The 24,024-nt window shown below is 33.2% G+C and overlaps 1 protein-coding gene across 2 annotated transcripts; it reads left to right on the forward strand.

The window, feature by feature from the left end:
- Positions 1-12,377: 12,377 nt before the first annotated feature.
- On the forward strand, positions 12,378-21,900 carry LOC121125278 (uncharacterized). 2 transcript variants are annotated; one of them, XM_040720437.2, is made up of 4 exons: positions 12,378-12,576; positions 16,480-16,610; positions 16,670-17,601; positions 21,302-21,900. In XM_040720437.2, exons 1-3 carry the CDS (start codon positions 12,562-12,564, stop codon positions 17,079-17,081), a joined length of 558 nt encoding a protein of 185 aa, XP_040576371.2. In that variant the 5' UTR covers positions 12,378-12,561; the 3' UTR covers positions 17,082-17,601; positions 21,302-21,900. The 2 variants fall into 2 exon arrangements, with proteins under 2 accessions (XP_040576371.2, XP_071747479.1); XM_071891378.1 differs by lacking the exons at positions 12,378-12,576; positions 16,480-16,610 and having other exon boundaries at positions 16,986-17,601.
- The last annotated feature ends 2,124 nt before the right edge of the window (positions 21,901-24,024 follow it).

A 24,024-nucleotide genomic window follows, 5' to 3' on the forward strand; every position in this document is an offset into this window, starting at 1 on the left:
ATGGCCTTCAGTAGTCTTGTATCCGTCCTTATTTATTCGGTCCAGTCCAGCCCAGTCTTAGGAACAGTCCCATCGGTCCTTAGGACCATCAGTCTTTGGGACGGGTCCTTGGAATTTTTCATAAAGCCAAATAAAATATATTAAATAGGCATTAAGATTATTGCAATTATCTTGGTTATATAATTTATTATTATAAAGGAAATAATTAAAAGGAGGAAAACACACTCATTGACGTCATGAGGAATCGATTTTACCCTCTTAAAGGACCAACAAGTGGGACTGTACTGGACCGCGGTCCTAAATAAGGACTAACACCACTCTAGCCTTCAGGGAACGTGTAAAGCCTGTGATTGATAATGAAGGTGGCCATATTGAGTGACCAAAGTTTTGTAGAAACCTTATCTAGCTATTTTTTTAACATTATTTTATTGCCTATTATTGATGTATTTCTAAATCCATGTCTCGAGTCCACATTTTGCTGCCCTGGTCTGTAGTATCATAATTCATGCACATTTTCAATATATGTATGTTGAGATTGGATTAAATATTAACGCTGGTATGTTAAAATATGCTTTGTTTGTTTTTGTTCGTGAGCGCTCTTAGGACTAAAGTACTCATCAGTCATCTCATCATACATATTATCCTTTTCTCAAACTCGTATTATTTTTTTTTCATTATTGAGGAAAGAACACGTCATATGGATTGATATAAGTATTGAGTTGTTACTACAAAAATGAAGAACAAACCTGAGGATTTATTGAGGAACCATCTTCTATATTATTAAAGCAAAATTGGTCTTCTACCCGACGTCTAATTACTCTGGCAATGCCAAGTACCACTGCAAGTATTTAATAAATCCAAATAATATGACGTAAAAATAAAGTTTCAACCTAATTGGTAATCTAAAAAATAAGGTTCATTGGTTTAAAAATTTCCCAATACCTTTTACCACTCGTTACCAATCATATTTTTTACAACTATGACGATAAGTCCATTTTCTTGGAAGATGCATTTTTATGTAATTCAATTTTATAGCTTTAAGTGATATCGATATGCAAATATGTACATTTGCATATACAACATATATTTGTATACAAGTTTGGAATGTCAGTATTGGTTGCAGCTTGTATTAGTAAATTATACATTTTGCAATATCTTTGTCTTAAAATGCAGACTTATTATTTTTTTATTTATTTACTCGGCGAAATAATCAATTATTACAATATATATATACTTTTAATAAAATAACATATTTTATGTATAAATTACAAAATGAGTGGTTCGCAATAAAATAGCATCCCTACATCTCTCCCTCACTCTCAAAGTACTCGGTAACCGTAAAAAATGCTTAGAAGAACTATTGGTAAATAATTAAGAAAATCCAGCACCTTGAGCCCTTTGCTCCAAAATAGTTGAGAATATACAACTTAAAACGACCGTATTATTGTAAACTCTCTATTTATAAAATCATAGAGGCCAGACGTTTTTAAGACTTTGCCTGTTGTTCCGTTGAAATATATTTTGCATACATTTTTCGTTACGACAGAGTCTGCTTTTATGTGAGCCATTGTTGTGGAGGGCATAGCCACAAGCCAATCTTCTTTTTTAATTTCTATGCTATCCTCCTCTTCTATATCCAACATTTTCCTCAGAGGTTCAATTCTAGTACATTTGTAGAAAAATGAAAAGAGGATTCAATAAGACATTTGCTCTTGTACTGAAGGATTCAATTCATGATGACAAAGCCATACAGAATAAACTTTCCATTTCCCCAATTGATTCAAGAGTGAAATCAGACATAAAATCAGCAACAATATAATTATGCTACTTAAAGAGTACCTAAGTAATAATAACTTGAAACTAGAATATGCCATCGGTATAACGCAAATCTCAGCCTATAATTTGGAACAAATTGAGCTACCGGGTGGTCCATTGAAATCTAAACACTAACAACTTCAATAATAAATGAAGTTTGAGGGATTGAAATTAATTCATATTGCGACATAATCAAGCATGAACAATTACTTACAAAACCAATTAACCTGATCTCTCTATCTTATATACAAGTTGAGAAAATGACACTTCTACGTGATCCACGAATTTTCATTCGCGCACTCCAAGCAGTTGGGCATCTCTAGGACCACCATTTACACCTTCAGAAAATCCAAAACGTTTGAGAAGAAAAAATTCTCTGTCAAAAAGGCCAATCTCCTCAAGTCCATGAGGGCCCATACAAAAGATCTCGGGATTTCACATCAGACTGTCCAGAGAGCTATCAAAAAAGTGGGTTGAAAGAGCCTTGTGAGGGTGGAGAGGCCGCTTTTGACACCAGTAATGAAATAAACCCAAATCCTCTTTAGAAAACTCTTTTAAATGAGTATTTGAACTCTTTTTTACACTTTTGGCCCACCCCTCCACCACATCTTTTGGATACATGTTGAGGCTAAGCCTAGCAGTGTCTGTCATCCAAACACCAAGGCCCTCAAAGCCATTGTCAGCCAGCACTTTGACGCCATAACGGAGAACTATATCCGAAGCGGGTGTTAGGCTTTCTGCCCGCACCTGTAAGCCATCATTGCCTCTAACGATGGCTACATGCATGATAAAGAGAGCTCAGATGTATTAATAGTATCAATTTTGTTGAAATTATATTGTTAATTAATAAATGATATCCTGTTGAAGATTAAAATTCAAAGTGGTCCGATTTTTATGCCCCACTTGGTGGTTCATCAAATCATATTTAAAAAAATCATACTATGATTATTATTATTAAGGAGAGAACGTCTAAATATTGAATAGTTAGATAAGTGAATGTGCTCATGAAAAACGGACTCGAACACTTAGTATTTCTTGGGAAGATATCTTCTTTATTATAAAGGCAACATACTCTGGACAATGCTGGGATATACCGCCAGTAAATAATCAAGAAGAATAAAAACATAAACTGACTGCATTATTACAAAAATAGAACTCCTAAAAAAACTACTTTTATAAAACAGTTTTTATTCTATATTTCATATAAGTGGACAAAAACCATTGTCCATTAAATTCTTGTGCGTAGTAGTAGCAAGAGGGGATAGATTTGTTTTTCTCTGAGTTTACTCTAATTACTTTTTTACCCGTTTTCTAATTTGATATTAAGTTGATAAATAAGTTGTAGACAGTTGCTATGGAAAATTCAACAGAAGTAGTCTAATATAATGATTATATATAGATGTAACTATAATATGGACTGGTTCTTTCTTTATCTTCTCGAAATGTTGAGAGAACATAGTTCAAAAAATTTCTTTTCATAAAAATGAACAAAACAATGTTTAGAACTGGGCTCTTGAAGTTGTAAATTTCAAAATAATATGGGATAATATTGTATATAAAAAATTATAGATCCGATAAATATAAAACAAACAATTAAATGAATAATAATGATTAAAAAAAAACAATCAAAAACCCTAATTCATTAAAATTTATAATTAATTCTTTGTTATGTTTAAAATAGATGTCCCAACTTCCATTTTTTTTTTTTTGCCTTGATTGTATACAAATCATTGCTGTAGTTTTAGGATCACTGCATGGTGTTTTAATTTACTTTTGATGTGAGGACAAAAATATCCTCTCTTTCTAATGGCCTTCCAAAAATTACTCTAATATTGACTGGTGTGTGTTACATTCATTTAAGAAGTGCAATGGTGTTCCTTTTTCTTCCCTCGAAAAGTAGCAAAGTGTATCCTTACTTTAAAAAGCTGACACTTTCGGGTTACTACTAATCACAGGGTAAAAAAAAAAAAACAATTTGTCAGGAGGGTGTGAATAATGGTTTTCGATAGCTATCACAAGCTGACCCTTCAGTTAATCGTAGGTTTATCTTCTTTAAAACATTTTTAGCGGTTGTAGTGATGATTCATAGCACATTCTTCTAATGGTGGAGCAGAAGCCCTCTGTCCCACGAAAATATTTTATGTTCAAACGCAATTTTCTCTCCAAATTAAAAAAATAAAACCAGATTCTGAAAGCCGGATATTTTATTTTAATCCATTACATCACATTCACTCTTAATTACAGTTTCTATACGAGGCCAAAAGTGTAAGCAGGCCTTCACCACTTGGTCCCTTGGCAAATCTAAATTCCTTCTTAATTTAATAAGTTCGTCTTTGGTGTTGTAGGGGGTTCAATTAGTTGGTCCTTCGATAACCCCCCACACATTAAAAATCCATTGAATTTAGAGCCTACAAGTTTGAAGGCCAAAAAAGCGTTGAGATTAAATCGTCAAAATTATCTTGGAGCTAGTGGATACTTCTTTTTCGTTGTGTGGCAGGAAGCTGAGTCCTACTGCCACATGTAAGGCATCAAATTGGCAACCATTTCGATCGGGGGCTTCACCTGTGTCTCTAGAAATTGTTAAGTTGTTTCTCCCAGCGTGGATTTAAAGGAGGGATCTGAGACTTTTCCAAATATTTGCAACAACAAGTTTGTCAATTGATTCAATATTTTTTTTCCAACCGATGCATGTTTGAAAAAGCTATCTAAGAGAGAAAAATCATCCCTCCAAGTCCCTGTGTTTGCCCAAAAGAGCGCGCCAAAGTGGCGGAATAGATAGCTTCTGCATTCTGTATATACAACTTTAATCTCTGCGAGCATTTGTCTCAATCCCTGGTCGCGACTCAAGGGTTGAGAACAACTGCTCTAGTAAACTCCATATTTCTAAGAAAGAGTCAAGTTTCTTAATGGATAAAAAAAAAAGTATAAAACTTTATTTGTTGAATGAAGTCTTTTCACATAAAAGAAATCATTGAACCGCGTAATTTTTTTGTTATTTTGTCTTACCTAATTTTCTGAATGCAAAGAAACTTATTTTGATTTCCATCAAGGCTTGTCAGCTTCAAGATTATTATATATGTATACCTACAGCAAACCCATCGAAATAAATGAACATTGATCATTATTTACAATTTTATATGTACATATATTGGATATTTTTTGAGGCTTTTATGCTTAAAATAAAGGTTAATTTACTGGAGTGTGCATTGAATACTACTTTGCTGGCGTTGATCATAATATGGATGAATAGATTAACTTTATTTGTTCACATAAAAGGTTTGGTTATATTTAAAACAATCTATATTTTTTTTAATCCAATGCATTGAATGTCAAGTTACCTTTACTGTATATACAATAAAATTATCTAAAGAGATTTCTAAATAAATATTAAGTACTGATAAAGGTGTACCAAGAAACTGGATGTCTTCAAAATACCCTCTCTGTATATAAATTTCTCATTAAAATGACTCAGTACTCATGCATCTTTGGAAGTTCCGCTCTTCATTATTAGGCCTCAAAACTTGTATTTGTTGTTTTAAATATTTCTTTTACGTTGGTTAAAAAATTATATAAGTAAGTCTCGAAAAAATGGGGTTTTTTAATAACAGAATTGGAGCAATAATATAGAGTGATTTTTAGGAATTTGCATTTGAAGTAGGTCCATTATACATGATTCATTATAAATCATTGTAAGGCAAAATTTTACTTTGAAGTAGTAAACATCCTTCCTAGATTTTATTTTTTATAATTGAATATATTCATTGAGAAAAGTGACTTAAAAAAGTATATACATATATACTCAACTATTTGTGAAGCGAAAATGATTTTTTTCAAAACGCAATTTTCTCTCCAACCAAATATCCGATTAAAAAAGTTAAACAAGATTCTAAAAGTTTATGAATTATGATTTATTTTTCTTCAGTATAATCATCTTCAGCCTTAATTTACAGTCTTTATACGAGGCCGAAAGCGTGAGCAGGCCTTCGCCACTTTGACCCTTGGCAATTCTGGAAATCCTTCATGATCTGACTGATAAGTTTGTCTTTGGTGTTGCAGGGAGTTCGGTTGGTTTGTCAATTGTCCCCACACAAAAAAATCCATCGAATTGAAATCCCGAGATTTTGGAAGCCAAAAGTCCGGTAAGATGAATTCGTCAAAATTATCTATGAGCCTTTTGATACTTTTTTGGAGGTGTGGCTGGGAGAAATTACCTTTAGAGGCCCCAAATTCCTTCCTAATCTGGTGAACAGAAGTCTTACTGAGTCCCAGATTTCGTGCAATAGTTATGTTGTCGCTTCTGGCTCAGATTCCAAGGAGGGCTCTGTACCCTTTCTAAATATTTAGTACAACGAATTCGTCCATTGATTCCATTTTTTTCAACTGGTGCAAGTTTAAACAAGCTATCTAACAAAAAAAAAATCAGCTGCCGGAGTGGCCGCGTTTGCCCGACAGAGCACGCTAAATTGGCAGCATAGATTGCTTGCACACCTTGTAAATAAACATTCTAGCTTAAAATTAATTCTCTAAATCAAGGTTAAACATTTTAAAATAGCTTTTTGTAGAGGGTGGAACGATCAAATTATCGCTCTAAAGAAAACAACAGTTTTAAACTATTATTCAAAAAATCAATGCGGGTAGTTTAATAATCTAATAGAGCTGACATCTATTCAATGTAGTTGCCTTCAGCCTTAACCACATCCTTGATACGATTCTGGAAGCAGGAGCATGTCTTTTACACAAGGGCCGTTTGAAGCTCGGCGAATACTCGGCCAATGGCGGCGATCAGGCTGATTTTGGTGTTGTAGGAGACCATGTTGGTGATATTCTCGACGTATGAGCTAACAAATTAGTCGAGTGGTTTAAGGTCAGTGAAAGATGAGTACAAAGTCGTAGCACAAATAGTTGAATATCCATTTATGGAACTTTTATCGGCCCAACCGGAAAAGCTTATGTTTAGCCATAGCTAAACAATAGTTAAATAAACGAATCGTTATGTCTTAAAACTAATTATGAACCGTGATACTTTATCATCAAATTATGATATTTAAGACTCATAATTTGACAAGTTACTTGTCAAATAAGGCAATAAAATGAAGTTTATTATGAACAAAGAAAAAACCAATCGCCCTTGTCTTTGTACTACGTATGCCCTTATTTATGCATTTGAGGTCCGTTGGAAGTAGAGGGAGGGTCCAGAAGGATTCTCTTTACCCACTGGTAATGATTTTATAATATACAAATTCTAAACTTGAAGTTTTTAACTTTAATTGTATGCAAGAGCAAACTTTTAAAATTAATTAATTCAAGGTTGGATCCTCATCTGTCTAGAGGTTCTAGTAGTTCAAGACCGGAACCGACAAAGTCGAACCGAGACTACAATATATTGTTGATTTGTCTCGGTTCTTGTTCTTATTTTTGTTTGCTGTATTTTTTGGGTATATTTATAACCTTTTAATATTCAATCAATATAATTTATGTAAATGAAAAACATCGTTGCTTTTATTGTACAACGCAACCTTTCCTCCAAAAAAAAACCCAGAAAAAAGGCCCAAAATCCTCTTGTAATGAGCTAAATAAGTCAACCATACAAAGTGCTATTTTTCTTTTAAGTACTACGAGACTATTATTGTCATATTGTTGATTTACAGTTCTTAAAAGTAATTCAGAATTACTCTATTCATAATATTAAAATCAGACATACATTTTATTTTATTCCATATTCATTAATAATATTTTATAAAAAGTGTAGGTATAGCCACCTTTATGCGAAACATGTGACCTATGTATGTGTAGACCGAAAGCAATCCTCAATTTTCCATCTTCCTGACTAGTTTACTCCTAAACTTCCACATTTTCAATGAATATTGGCAAAAGATAAACACAAAGTACAGGAATATGTTCTAATTTGCGCGTGTCACTGAATATGCCTCGCCGTGCCAGCCGTGGTACGCGTGCCATAGGTTGCTGACCGCTGGTCTTAAGCAACCTTAGTTATTTGGGCTCCTTTCGTAACATAGTGCACTACGCACTCTGCGTATAAGGTAGCTGTGGCCCTGTTTGTGTCTAATATCATTTCCAGGCCCCGAATTTTCTAACGAGCCCTTGATTTAATTGCCAGTTACTTAACTGAGCCTGTATAAACCGAGACCAAAGACCGGACCCGATATCGATAAAGCTAAACCAATACCGAGACCGCTGAAATGAAAGAACCGAGACCAGGACCAATACAGCTGCAGAACCGGAACTCTGAGGATGTGTTAAAAAAGAAATCGAAAATAAAGGTGGCGGTCACCCAGACTATTTGAAGGAGGGAGAGTAGTAGATTAGCTATCATAACGGTTCATTGGATGAGCGGTTAGCACCTATGAGATGAAGGAAATAAATACTAATCCCACTCTTTATCTAGTAAGAACATACGCTATATGAGCTATATTTTAGTCTCCACTTATAGAAATGCTCACATCTCGAGTTTTGATAGGATTATTTTTTTTACCAAACTAAGGGTTGTTTATCTTTTATTATTTGCAATTGTTTGTATTTATGAATATTGCCTTTATCTTCAAAGACGAGAAAATGGAAGGCGAAAAAATTATGGTGCTGGACATGCTCGTGCGCCAGTAGACCTCAAATGAGTTTGTTAATGACCTCAGTATCAGCCGGAAACCGTGAATGACATTAAAACGCAATTTGAAACCCAAAGAACTGTGGGATAGGAAGTATTAAAAAGGGCGGGAATGAACAGTAAGGACAAAGTTTTATGATGATGCCTGTCAACCCCCTCCCCCCCCTGCTAAAGATATTCAGTGAGAACGATTCCCATTATGGCCAAGAAGATTAAGATAAATGTGAGAAAAGTTTACGCTCTGAAGGGTCGTTACAGATAACTTGGGAGTAATAAAATCAAGATATATTCAACAACTGATATCTTAAGTCTATAATGAACAGAAGAACATTGATCTATCCCAATATCTAATCTATTCGTTTCACCTCATCAAAATAATTATAATTTACTACTTCAAATATTCAAGTACCTACATACCTACAATTTAAGAAATGCATCAAAATATATTAATAGCAGACATACCCAATTATAGCATGTATGTACATGTACGTGTGGATCAGCAAAAATGCATCATAGCGGACAACATTTACAAAATCATCCAGAACTCAAATGTGATTAATATTTGTACATACAAATTTATTTATTTTTAAAAACACTTCTTTGTTCATTAAAATTCATAATGTCCACCTTTTGCCTTAATTACAGCCTCTAAACGAGGTCAGATGACATACTTATCCATATCAGCTCTACAGTATTTCTGTTGGCCCCAATGGCACCCCAAATCTCATTTACAAGTGGGTTCAAATCTGGTGATGAAGGAAGCTACAACGTTTAAGGCCAGAAATCGCTCTTTATCCAATTTAAGAGAGTTTTTTTATTTAGCCTGGGTCAATATTTCGGCCTTTACCGCTGCTGTTATGAGATAGTGTTTCAGGGGGCGTAGCTCAAGAAGCCCATGCCTTTCACAGCATTTCTGATTGTCCCTTGACTAACATTGTGCTTTCTTTGCGAGCTTGTGCGTCGAATTTTGAGTACTTGCTTCAATACTCATGCCACTCATGGGCTCCACCCATCGCTTTATGTTGTGGCCCTACTCCCAGGCTTCCGTTCATAGCTGCCTGTAGACCTGTTCACTTCCACAATCATGAGTACCTAAAAAAAAAGCACATCCGTGTGGAGCAAATCAAGCATTCTACGTTTCTTCGACGACATTACTAAATTGACTTTGTTCAACCAAAATTGTTTGACGTAGCAATGAATGTTTCAAGACTGCTCCTTCGAATAATGTATGTTCCATTCCCCCAGGTTAATTTGTTTGGAATCTATTTAAGTTTGAATGCATGATGCATTTCTGCTGACGCACCTTGTATCTTCTATTTTTTAATGGCTCATTTAGTCACGAAGATACAATTAGTTATCAAATATAATATATCGTTAGAAATTGCAATAAATAAAAACTAGAAAATATTAGCGTTCTTTTTTACCAACTCTTGACCTATTTTTTTTTTTTTTTTGTAAAAGGTCATTTATTAATATGTGATCCCTAATAATTAAAATTCCAGGAATTAATGTAGCTTTTACTCATGTTATGGATATATGATATTATTAAAGAAAAACATTTTGAAAACTGCCCCAAGGAACTCTAAGCTCTAAAAAACTCATTTTCCCTACCTCATTACCAAATAATAAATGGCTCTACTGACCTATATTATTATGTACACATATACATAGATGTACGCACATAGAGTGTTTATCTACATACCAATATCATACTCAGGCTTGGACGGCCACAGTATCAAGTTTTGTAGAAATTTAGTTGTCTGTGATATAAATTTTTCTTAAGTCATGATGTCAATTCTCCCGATACAGCAGATTATTACAGTCACTTATTAATTATTAAAACTCATTACAGGGGGGCTTGGTTTTGGATATTTTTGGGGAAGGGATTACAACCGTCCAGCCCACCCCCTCTGAACGCCCCTGATTCATGAGACCTTAAGCCACCTATTGGTGAAAAGTATTCCTGATGAAATTAAATGTGGACGAAAATTGATGAAGTTGACATCGTTTCACCTCATTGTTTTTGATTTGGTGCTTTTGCCAATGATGTCTTTAGAGAACAATTAAGAAGGAACTAAGAAATGAACGACGTTGAAAGATTCTCCACCTTAATAGCTCAATTTTTTCTCTTTCAGGCGCTCAAGTGTTCAAAAAAGAATGGAAATGCAGTCAATTTCCGCTCAATATCCAAGCTGGATTATACTAAAAAAATACACAGTGTATTTTGATTTTAACTATCGACAGTTCTGCCTCATTTTCCCTAGACGGCGTTAGCTAGCTTTACACAAAAATATCTGCTGTATTTTGATTTCAGCCTTCGATTCCCTTGCCTCACTTGATCTATCCAAGCTATTTCATAATATGGTATTTTTGATATATGAACGCAGTAATAAGTTATTCTATAATAATGCTCCATTTCCAAAAGGACAGAGATACAACTTCTTGTTGATCCCTCGTCGTTCATATATATATTTGTGTTGAGACTCGGTCCAGCACCGATTTTTTTTTCGGTTCGGTCTTAAGTTATTTTTTCTAGATCGATATGGACCAATTTTTGGGTCCATAACGCAGTCTCAGACCGGGCACCGATTTTTTCGGTCTCACTATATGGACCATTTCTTTGGTCTCATATAATATGAAAAAACCATTTTTTTTTTCTAAATCAACTGTCATTGATTTTTTTTTAATCTCAAAAGTACTCAATATGTTCTAGAAACAAGTACTCTCTCTCTCTCTATATATATATATGTATGAGATGACGGGATCAAAATTAATCCGAGCTATCTCTGTTTAAACGTCATATGACGTCATTGTACTTGAAAATACATATGACGTCATGTTATTATAAGCAATTTATCTGTAAAATCGGTCTAGACCGATTTTTTTAGGACCGAATTAATCCTTTGGACCAATGTAGACCAAATTTTTATATGTGACCGGTCTAGACCAAGCTTTAACGATTTCATACTGGTCTAGGATTTCCAGACCGAAACCCAACACTAATATATATATATATATATTGGCCATCTTATTGTATCTATTAAAAATAAATAAAAATATGAATGTATAGCCACGCTCTAAATAAAAATGACGAAGAAATATTATATACGTACTATTTAAATATTATTAAAATAGTATATATGTCATTCATTCGTGAAGAAAATATATGAGTGTGATAGTCTGGGATTTCATAAAAGATATATAGCAGTTGGTATGATTGAATTATTTGTCTAATTACTAACTAATTTCGGACCTTTGAACTATTTCTTTTTGTAGGAAATGAGGCGCAGGTACAATTGAGTTAACGACGTGCCTAATGAATATTCTGACCGTTGATTGGTTGAATTAGAATCAGCTCTATTTAAGCTGGGATCAATTCTCATCAAATAATATTGAATGATATAATGACTGAACTACCAACGGATTTTGGGCCTTTTCCTTTGAATCTCGTCGTATGAAAGGAGGCACCGATCTGTACTATTTAAGTACATGAGGTTTGGAGTTAAGGATTAATTGGAGGGGAGGGTTATTTATTTTGAGGCCTTGGAGTGAAGTTTTTACCTATTTTGAATTTTTCTTTCAATGACTTTTTTTTTTTTTTGCATATGCCAAGGCTTAGAAATATAATATATATATGTGTCAATTCTATGTTCCAAAACACTCTTCATACCATATTAGGTAAATACCAAATGTGTATTTGGCGAAGAATAAAACATGGAAAAAGTATTTATAGAAAATACACGGCACGCCAGAGAGGGCATTGTTTTTCTACATAAGTATCATTATACGCACTTTGTGTATTAGAGCCTTCTTCGAGAGCAAAGAATAGAAATTCCAGTCTAAGAAACCAAGTCGTGTGCTGTTGCTTCCATCCGTACTTTCTTCTTCTTTTCTTCTTTGAAGGTGCCCGAAAGGAAGACGATAAAAAAATCTATATATATTTAACCTGCGGACTACACAAAAGAAACATTGATTTTTAAAACAGTTAGTGACCGAAAGGAGGCGGACGGGTGATTGGATCTTGTTCCTTCTTGTCATTAAAAGAAGATTTAAAAAAATTGTTTTTTTCTATACATTATTAATACAGCAACAAGTAACACTGTTCAGAAAAGGAGCGTGGAAAGATGAAGATCTATAAGGTGAGTTTTCACTTTTGTCTTTTGTGAAGTGAACAGACTAGTAGTAGATTCATTTTAAATTACAAAGGGGTAGAATAAATGGGAAATTATATCGTGTGATTTCTTTCAATCCATTTAATAGTCATGCACTCAAATACCATCCACTTACTTTAAAGAGCCGCATTTCCTCTTCTGATGATTTGACTTATTAGTTATTAGAACTAATACGTATAAAAAAACAACACCTATATTATTCTAAGTATATACTATACAGCGTGCATCAGCAAATCAACTTAGCCAAGTGCTTCGTAGAGTGGTGCTAATAGTCATATATAAATGCAATTAATTATCTACGCAATCAACATTCATTTCTCAAAATGTCCACCTTCTGCCTCAACCATGAGCCTCAATTATGCCCCGACAAGACAGCTCTCCAGCATGGCAGCCCAGTGATCCTCAGCAGCAGCTTTAAGGGCGTTGACATAGTCCCAGATTCCATAATCTAGATGAGTATAGTCAGAGGTTATGGGGACCAGGAGTTGGATGGCCTATTAATGACCTATTTCCCCGGATCCAGTCTGTTGATATTGGCTGATTCAGTAAGCAGCTACCGTTTCCTTCTGACAAATGAGGTCATACCAAGGTCCCCCAACGCTCTGCGCACTGTGCCTTCCAAGAAACTCCCCTTAAAGCTTTTTTATGGGTCTTGTTGGATTGTCCTCAATGATGTTCCCCAATTACTAAGAAAAAAACCTCATTAGTTCTCACTTTTTGCCACTCCCCCATCTTCCTCTGCAGACTTTCCCCAACCCTGATCTTCTTCTTCGCCATATAAACAATTGTCTTTCCGCAAGAGACAATCTCACAAATGGAGGGGACTGATACTCCGGCACGGAGCAAGTCAGTAACTCGTTATCTTTTTGCTTCCATTTTAAACACTTGTTCTTTTTGGATTTGATCAAAACAAATCTCATTTGAAAGATGAAATTCCAAACTTTAAAACCTTTGTTCTACAGAACCTTGGAAATTGCTCTTTTTTTTTATCAAAAATTTTCTTTTAAGATCTTTCTGCTAACGCAGAGAGTACTAAATAATTTTTCAATACTTTTTTGAGTTATAGTATATACATATTCACGTGGTGGTGTGACATATTACAATAACTATTTTAGGCCCTAAAAGGGGTTCATTTATATAAAAAAGTAGAAATATCCTTTTCTTACAATATTCATATGAGTAACTTATTAAAAATTAATCTAAATTGATTATTAATTTATAATATACTTGGAACTATATATAAATGGGTTTCATCTTTAAAACGATGGGGATTTTTATGGTTTCTTAATAGAACAAGTAGAGCGATGGTTTGCGTTTAAAGTTATAACCCTTTAAAAACAATAATGGCTCAAAAAATATACTTAATGATTAAATATAGGCAAATGGCTGTTTTTACATATGGATTTTATTTTTTTAAGTTTGGATCATAAATGAATGTACAATAATCCAAGGAATGGTAAAGGCTCCTTATTCATGATTCCCTCTTACATATATAATTTAATCAAAAATGTTACGTCAATGATCCACTCTTTAATTAATTAAAGAAAAAAAAGCTATGCACTATAGTTAAGTCATTCATGTAGATAATATGTTTTAATTTATATGAGAGTCTAATCTTAGATATCTATTATTGAATGTCCTGTATAAATCCATATTTATAGACTCTCACAATCAGTTAATATTTAAAGATATATTTTTGCAATATTGCTTGAGACAGACATGCCATGCTTGTGGTTAGTTTAAAAAAAGAAAAAGTATTTTACACTAATTGATAAGAAAATTTCCTCATATTTGTACGTTTGGCTACAGATCATTTCCATATTTATATTTAATTTAATTAATACTATCTCATAATAGTTACATATAAATTAAATTATCTTCCTTTTTTAGTTAGTACCCACATTCAAAAGACAGCTGCCAAAATTTCATGACAATCTGTTCTTTAGTGGGTGAGTTACTGAACTAAGTGTGACGTTACTTTTTTTATTTCCAAAGCAATGGATGAAAAATATATTTAGTAATTTAATTTTGAAAGGCTTAGGAAAAATTTAAATATCAATTTTTTGAAAAATAATTTTAAATAAAAATCCCTAGCTATTCACAAAAATAAAAACTTTTATAAAAATTAATTTGAAAAATTAAGTTTCATATATTACATTTTTCGGGAAAAAGATTTCAAAATCCATAGCTATTCAGAAAATTTTAATTTCTTTAAGTTTTTAGCTCTTTTAATTTTTGCCTAAATGAGGAAAAACGTTTCTAGTAAAAAGTAAAAATTCCGTAATTTAGGGGCCTCCCTCCCCCTAAACACCCCCTGCGGATACATCTGGCTAAACAAGAGATAATTCCATTTCTACCCATCAACGTTAGTAAGAATTATACGAAGGGATTAGAGATGTAAATAAATGTATAATGGAATTGATGATGATCTTTGAAGATAAAGTTTTTTCCATCATAATAAGATATTTTTGATGAATAATTCGTTATACCGTATTCTTTACAAACTTGCAAGAGTTAAATAATTTTCATATAGTTTTTCTTTTCTGGTCAAATAAAATTTATATCGAAGATTCCAAGTACAACATGAATTGAGAATTAATAGTGTACTTTTATTAAGAGAAGGACGCGTTCAATATGTGGGTTTTTTCTTCTTGTTTGATTCTATTTGTATATGGTTTAGCCTTTGAAATGAAGAAGTCCCTCACTGCGTGGGATAGGTGTATTCGTGATGGGACGATTAATCGGAATCGCCATTTGGAAATAATGTTTAATTTGCAATTACGAGTCTTATTTATTACTGGCGTTTACTATTAATTTATATTCTTATATATGAAAAATTAAAATACTTCATCCCCACCAAAAAAAAAAATTTTTTTTTGGCTTTTTACGAGAAAATTTAATATTAGAAATTTAATTATTTAAAAAAAAAAGAATATTTCCAATTTTTCTCTAAAACATACACTTTTCTGTGAATAACTATTTTTTGGAATTTGTTTTTCAAAAAAAAAAAATTTTTTTTTGAACATCTGTGAATTTAAAAAAACAAAAATTTCCAAAAAAAATAATTTTTTTTAAAGAATAACTATGGGTTTTGCAAATTATTTTCCAGAAAAGTTATTTTTTTGTGAATAGTCGTGAATTTTTGAAAAAAAAAATTAAATATCAATTTCCATATTTGAAATTTTTTGTCAAAAAATTTAATTTTGAAAACAAAAAGATTATTTTTGGATTTTTCCCTCAAAAATTCCACAAACAAAGCCCCTACCCCCTAGCAAAATAATTTAATCCTGTGGACATTCCTGATAGCAAAACGGTATTTTTTAATTATTTAAATCTTTCCATCACTAATACGTATGTACTATTCATGATTGTCTAAATGACGATATATATTCATTATGGCCAACTGTTTTGCTCTTATGTATAGATAATATCTGAAAGGATTAATATATTCATACGTTAGTTAATTATGATTGAAGCTCAAGGTAAATTAAGTGTATGTTCAAAGTTAATTAAAAATTTGTACTTAATATAGTCACATAAATCTGATTAATTGAATTAACATCTGAAAAATACTTAGTATGTTTTGTATTGATTTAATGGATAAAGCTCGATTTAAAGCTTCTGTAGGAAAATCCTAAAATCCTGTGATGAAAGCCATGATATTTTGACTCAGTAATGATACTAATTGAGGGAGTCAACTCTGGTTTGAGAAACATAATAGGATTTAGATACTTAGATATGATAATGGTTTAGCTATATTGTGTAAATCTTTTCTTAAATGGTGTGTATACAATAAATCTCAAAATGAGATTTTACATCTATATACATAGTTATAATCAGGATAATCCGATATTTCTGTGTCTTTAACAGGGTTTCACATTATTGTCAATATTCCTATTGATAGGAGCAGTACACTCCTTTCCCTCAAGGAAATCCAAACCAGAGGACCTCATTGCAACAGATTCACAGATTCAGTTTTCAGATACGAATGGTGAATTCAAGTAAGATGATCAATATATGTATTTCTAAAAGTCATATGAATATCTCATTCATTTATTAGGACTAGTGTGAATACGGATAATTCATTTCGAGCAGAGACCCGTTCTCCTGATGGCTCTGTAAAAGGCGTTTATGGGTGGGTATCCCCCGGAGGGAAGCCTATTCGTGTGGCATTTAAAAGTGATGCCAAAAATGGATATCAAACGTTTCAGGAAGTGAAGAAGTTGAATGTGGATCTACCTCCACTACCTTCCAAGTTGTATGCCTCGAACTCTAATGACACGGAGGTAGAGGTGAAAGAAGTCTCTCCTAAGAAACCTAAAGAAAATTTACTTTCTCGTCAAAGATATCGAATCCCTCAAGAAGCCAGGAATACTGACACTTTTTACGCTCAATATGACGACAATGATGATAATTTTGTGGTCCTAGAAGAGGACGCGGATTTACGAAGTGGGAATGATCAAAGTAAGTGAGATGATTGACTTACCTCCTTCATTTGATTTCATGAGTGTATCCTTTCTCCTTTTAGCCACAGACAACGACGAAGATACAGCTGTATTCATAGAGCAGAGCTCAAACGACTATAATGACGAAGTTGCAGATCCATTGAAGACTCCGGATCTTGGAATTCTCTCTGAATTCCAGGATATTTTGTCCAGTTTAGAGCCTGGAACTCCATTCGCACAATCTAATCCCTCTGCCACAGCCATTTCCGGTGAACAAGGTGTTGCACAAGTTAGTCCAAGTAGCTCTGCTATTGTAGGGCCTGGAGGCGTGGCAATTTCTTTACCCGCGGGACAAGCTCTTGTCGGAGCAGGAGGGATTTCAATCAGTGCTCCTAAGTCAAGTAGTCAAGCTGGTGTGGGAGGAGTGGCTATTGCAGGTGTATCAAGTACATCCATAGCAGGAATTACATCAGGTGCCACTCCAGTAGGAGCGGATGATGGGACGTCCTTGAGTGATGGACTTGGAGGAGATCCTGGATTTTTTAAGGTTTATAATTTATATATATTTAATTTATGACTAGTGTATTATCCGTCCCTATTTAGGGATAAAGACTGCAGTCTAGGAATACCATATTTTTTTTTTATAAAATCCCTAGATTCCTCCCCTAAAATGCAAGGAAAATAAGAATAGTTTTTACAGAAATTCAAAACAAATTGACAAATTTCATATATTTCATATTCTCATCCACCTTCAATAATATCCTTTTTTATTCTTTATGAACATTATCCTGTTCAAGTTTCGTCATTAAGGCTATATGAGGCTGCCAGTTCGAACATGTTCCATCGTTCTTGCTAATATATTATTTAGCCACAGTTAAGATCAGACGAAACAAGAAGAAATCCAAAAGGAATTGAAAACAATTATAGATATTTACACTTTAAATGCATAAAGTAAGAAAAATTAGTTAATATAATCAAACGAAAGTAATATATTATTGTCGCATGTATAAAATCCCAAGATTTCGACATTTGGATACAAATCCTCCTTAACATAATGTCTATATCCACATTACTTGACATTTGTGAGCTGCTTGGCTGCTGCGCGCCACCTACAAATGTTGTAGAATAACTTAGAAATTACTATATTGACATAACATAAGTTCAAAGGGCCATTTCTCATATTTTTTTAGAAAAAAAAAAACACCTCACATGTATTAGATTTAAATATGTAGCTTAATGTAAATCTATACCTAAAACAAGGCCTGTAATAGACTTGTTATTAAAATTAAATAATATAATACAAACTGATTTTAGCTTATAGTGTTATATGTTTGACTATTTGGATCATATAAATACTTTTTTTTTTCACCCATGAAATATGACGAGTGGTTGACAAATGGAGTTTTGAACTTATGTTATGCCTAGAGCTGAGAAGTTTGTAATGAAAAAACACCCTTAAAAAAATTAAAAAAGGAAACACGGGCGTGAGCGAGAAATATGGTATTACTGCATTAATACCCTTGTTAATATGAGCTGCCTTTATGAGGGAGAGAATGAATTACTGTGGCAAAGAAGAGATTTCAAAAATCTACAGCTGCTAATAAAAACTTCTTTTTTTTTTTTTTGGAATTTTTTTTTCAAAAATCAACAGATATTCACAAAAATTTCAAGCATGAAATTTTTTGGATAAAAATTTGAAAAATTCAATTGAATTTCAAATATTAAATTTTCTGTAAAAAAAGGCAAAATTCCTTAATTTGGGGAGGGGGATTAATTTTTTTATCAGTTTGAAAAGAAATAAATAGTTAAATATTAGTAATAAATAGGTATCGGAATCGCAAATGAAACATTATTTTCCTGATGCCGAATCCGATTCTAGTAAAACCACCCGATTCTCCTACACTACTTTTGACTGTACTGGAGCGAATGAATAAGGCCTGACACACAACTATCAATTCAAAAAGACAAGACCACGTTGGTGTGGAGGAGGACGAGAGGAATCGACTGTTTTCTTCTTTTGAAAGGCAAAGTGGGATTTATCATTTAAAATGCATATGGGTCCATGGAATATGTATTATTATTAGTGTTGGGTTTCGGTAAGGAAGTCCTGGACCGGTCTGACACCATTTATATTTTTTGTTGGACCGAATTAGTTCCGTCCAACAAAAAGCTCGGTCTGGACGGCTCTCATATAAAAATTCGGTCTAGATCGGTCCAAAAATAAAGTTCGGTCTAATTGGGTCCCCCAAAAAAATCGGTGTAGACCGATTTTAACAGATAAATTGTTTATAACATGATATCATATGTTTTTTCATGTAGAATGACACTCTACAAAGTTTAAACAGAGATAGTTTGGATTAATTTGGATCCTGTCGTCTCGTATATGCATACAGTATTTGTTCTAGAACTTATTGTCTACTTTAGAGATTTTTTTGAAAAAATCGGTCTACCATGTTAAAAAAATCGGTCTAAAATAACAACTTGAGATCGAATCAAAAAATTCAGACCGTGTCTCAAGAATAACTATTATGTAATACATGAATAAATATTTATTTTTATACATTATAATGTGAAATTACTTTCTTATTATCCATAGATTTATGTATTTATCTAATATGCATATGAAGGGGCGTCAGCAGAAGGTTGGAGATGCTGCAGACCCAAATTAAGGAATTTTTGCTTTTTACGAGAAAATTTAATATTTGACATATATTTTTAGAATTTTTTTTCCAAAAGAATTAAGTTTTTGTGAAGAATTGTGGTTCTTTTAATTTTTTTCAAAAAAATTAATTTTTTTGTGAACAGCTGTGGAGTTTTTAAATTTTTTTCAAAAAATTTAATTTCTAAAATTTTTTGATAAAAAAATTAATTTTTGTCAGTAGCTGTAGATTTTTGATTTCTTTTTTTCTAAAAAATTAATATTTAAAATATTTAAAAAAAAAAAATTTTTAGTGAATAGCATTGGATTCACAAAAGAAAAAATTCCTAAAAATATTTAATTTTTGAAATTTTTTTCCAAAGAAATAAATTTTTCGTAAACAGCTGTCCATTGTTGAAAATATTTTAATTATTAAAATTTTTCAATAGGTGTGGTTTTTTGAATTTTTTTCCTAACACAGAAAATCATAATAGGAGCTAAATCATTTGATATCTCTATTTCTAGCTATTTTTACTCCATAGCTCGGAGTTACCTCACTAACACAAAATATACTGTGTCATTTTGGTGAGCTGTCGATGTTTCTTCTTCTGCCTCCTAATCAGTGTTCTGAACGTTGATTGGTTGATTAAGTGTGTGCTATTATTCATCTGTGAGCACTTTACACGTTACATTTTGCTATTAGCTGTCGTTTCCCTCCACTGGCTTCATACGTCATAGCTATTTCCTAATTGATCCTCTTTGTTAAATAAACAAAGTAATAAATTATAATAAACTAATGCTCTATTTCCATAAGTACTAGGTAATTTCACCCGAACATTTTCGCCGGTGGTAATTTTGCCCCCAAGAGATTTTGCCGTATGGCATATCTGCCGTCTTATTATATTTTTATATTATCGGTTCGAACTTTACTGTTATATCTCGATCAGATTAATTATGCAGTTAAGAGATGAAGAAAAAAAGGAAAATAATGATAAAATACTTAATGAATAATAATAAAAAAAGGAATATTCAACGAGTTGGTATCTGGAGGAGCCCAAGCTCCAATCACGCAACCTGTTTTAATGAACAACATTATGCCTTACTAGAAATTCCTGTTAGTCAACTCATATGAACTTTGTACAATTATAAAGCATTTATATTTGTCACAGTTGCAATTTTATATCAACATCGCGTGGTATTTTAAGCTACACCAGTTCTATTGCATTTGAAATCCCCAAAAAACTGATGAATCGAGTGAATCTCTACAATTGAAAATCAAAGAACATGGGATTTAATCAATAGTTGATCAATGATATTATGTTATGCCATTTTTCTTCGTCTCCTAATTAAACAAAGAAGAAATAAATTTGATTGACGTCGTCAATGGTTGAATTGTATAAGCTTTTAGAACTGAACTGGACCGAAATTAAACTGTGCTGTAAGAGACTGCAGTCTTCAGTCCTAAATAAGGAATGATACAACACTCCTTATGCAGAATTTGTCCTTTTTATCATACCACTTAAAGCTCATTTTCCCAAAATAGTCGTGCATTATATGATTTCACGTTATAACCTTATATTTGTCCCAATATATATCTCATCCTTTTCAGAGACACGCAGGCAACGAAAACTCATCGATATCCTTAATACGGGGTGCAGCAGCACCCTTTATTGCAAACTATTTCTTCCAATTCAAAATGCCAGAGTACTATGGAGCAGCCAATCCCAATAATCTACTAAATAAGTTCTTTTCTGGCAGACAGCGGAGACGGCCTAATCAAATATCCGGTAGAAAGAGGTACAGCCCGTCAAGGACCTCCGTATCAGGAAGATCCTCACCTACGTCACGACAATATTCAACACAGGAACGACATGTGCGCTATGAAGCCCCTGACTTGCAGTCACTCTCTGAGCAAGCTTAGATTCAGATTTATTTGTACCATACATTTTCTAGAGAATAGTCTTTATACAATTACATATTTTATTATTACGTATATCTCACTTATTAGGTCATGTGGTCATATCTCTAATGACTCTCCCTTGATCCAAAAGTCTGAATCCCTTTTGAACTCTGGGAGTAAAGACTTGCATTACTGTTATTTTGGTGTTTGTGTCAAATTTTTTGTAAATTATATCATTTTCTATTGGTATATTATTAGTATGAATGTATCTCAGCTTTTTCTGTTACAATAAACCAATTTTTTTTGTAGATACAGATAGTAAATTATTCCTATACGTGACGACACGAAAAGAGTCGTTGTTTTGTGTCAATGAGAGTATCTAATTATTTCTTAATATATGTACATACATCATAGCATGCATTCATTTGAGTAAGTGAAGTTTTTTTTTCAGGGAGTGTCATCTTAACGACATTTATTTGAGCAAACTTCTTCCCAGTGTGGTGAATCTCAGTCACATTTTCATATAGTAAACAGCGTGCGGTCATTGTTTAACAACGAACATTGAGTGCCGTTGACATCTACGGATACTCAGGTAGGACGTTGTTTTGGCAGCTAGCCAGAAATGTCAACAGAGTCTAGAAGGGACTGAAAGAGTCTAGAGGATTGTCCCCAGCTTTTAAATAATGACATTGCTTCTCTCAAGTCTTTTAGCTTTGACCTTGCTTGCCAGGGGATGTTTCCTTTTCAATTTGTAGGGATGCATCCCAAGTTCATCTCGGATAAGGTATCTCATTGTTGTTGCACCCATGTTGAAATCCTTGGCCATCTTAGTGAGGTTCCTCCAAGTATTTCTTGCAATCCATGACGACTCCCGGCGTCCTTTTTGACCTTGGTCTGCCTGATGTAGGTCTGTCCTCGTACCTCTCAATGGTTCTCTTGATGATCAGTGGGTTGAACTCTAGGCTGCTCAGGTTCCTTAAGATGGCTGGTCTAGATTCGCCCTTCTGGCACTCCTTGATTATAGGAGTACTCTCTTGCCTTCCATTGTCGTTTACAAAACTGTTTGTTTTGATCAAATTTCTACCCAACCAGAGTTTAAACATTATATCTCGCAACCTTACACATAATTATATTATATAGAGTTAATCTAACAGGACTCTCCGGTGACCCTGTATTCTATATACACATAAATATATTAAACTACTCTGATAATTACAATGTAGTGAGGCTATCTATACTAAGAAATACATGGGTATTACATTATGACTAAGGGTGATAATTTTGGTAAGAATAGAAAAGCGTGCGAGGTGAAGAGAAGAAATACTTATGGCATCATTGATTAAATAATATACATCTTCTTCTATCAATCAAGAACGTTATCATTCCCGCCTTTATTATTCAATATTAATATAATAATAGATGGTGATACTCGATAGAGAACTGAATAAAATGCATAAAATAACGTCGCCTTCTGTCTGGATTTCTGAAAATGGAGACCCAGGAATTTGGAAAATACTTACCGGATGAAAAATAGATGGCTTGTGGGATTTATCGATATAAATGTGCCTTTAGTCCCCTGTCTAGAATAACACGCCACTCATTATCCTCATCTCATAACAAGAGTATGGATATTCATCTATAAAATCAAGTTAACGATGAATACATCAAGTCAGACTTTAACTCTGATCTCACAAAGATGCTTATTGCATGTAATATAACCTTATCCATTGCTAATCATCTATGTTCAAAAAATTTATGGAGAAATACAAGGGTAAACCTATCCCTTCCCGAGGAACCATCATTAAATTAATGGAGGATGTTGGTACTGATGTCATTTATAGAAATACATATAAAAATGTTTTGAGTCATAAGAAATTTTCAGCATGTTTCAGAGTCATTTACAAATTACGAAATGGAACTCTGAATTTTGTACTATCTAACAGTAAGTATTCTTTTTTTAAATCATAAAATATGATTCTATATTAGCTAAACTTATCAAGAATTTTGATACACAACTCATTAAATGGCAAAAACAAGTGCTTAAATGGTCACAACAACGGGGTAGTAGCTTTGGATGGTTTGTAACTAGTTTGTCTGAGACTAGTTTCTTCACTTAAAGACTTGGGTATGATAATTAGGTTTTCCAATATTACATAGTCAATAAATATTACTTTGTTTATCACTTAAGAATTAGCTATGGTTGATAAGCCCCAAGAAATGGTGTTCAGAAAAATCATAAAAGGCAAAAACTACTGCTTAAATGGTCACAACAAGGGAGGGTAGTTACATTGGGTGTAGCATTATAATTAGCAATTGTGTGTATCCTTCATGATAACAGTATGTTGTTATATAAGCATAAATAACGGGGAAAATATATTTTTTGATGTTCTTAATAAATATCGCCGGACATTACTACATAATTAGCTTTTGCA

The sequence above is a fragment of the Lepeophtheirus salmonis genome, chromosome 10, assembly GCF_016086655.4.
Source record: "Lepeophtheirus salmonis chromosome 10, UVic_Lsal_1.4, whole genome shotgun sequence".
Taxonomy (NCBI): domain Eukaryota; kingdom Metazoa; phylum Arthropoda; class Copepoda; order Siphonostomatoida; family Caligidae; genus Lepeophtheirus; species Lepeophtheirus salmonis.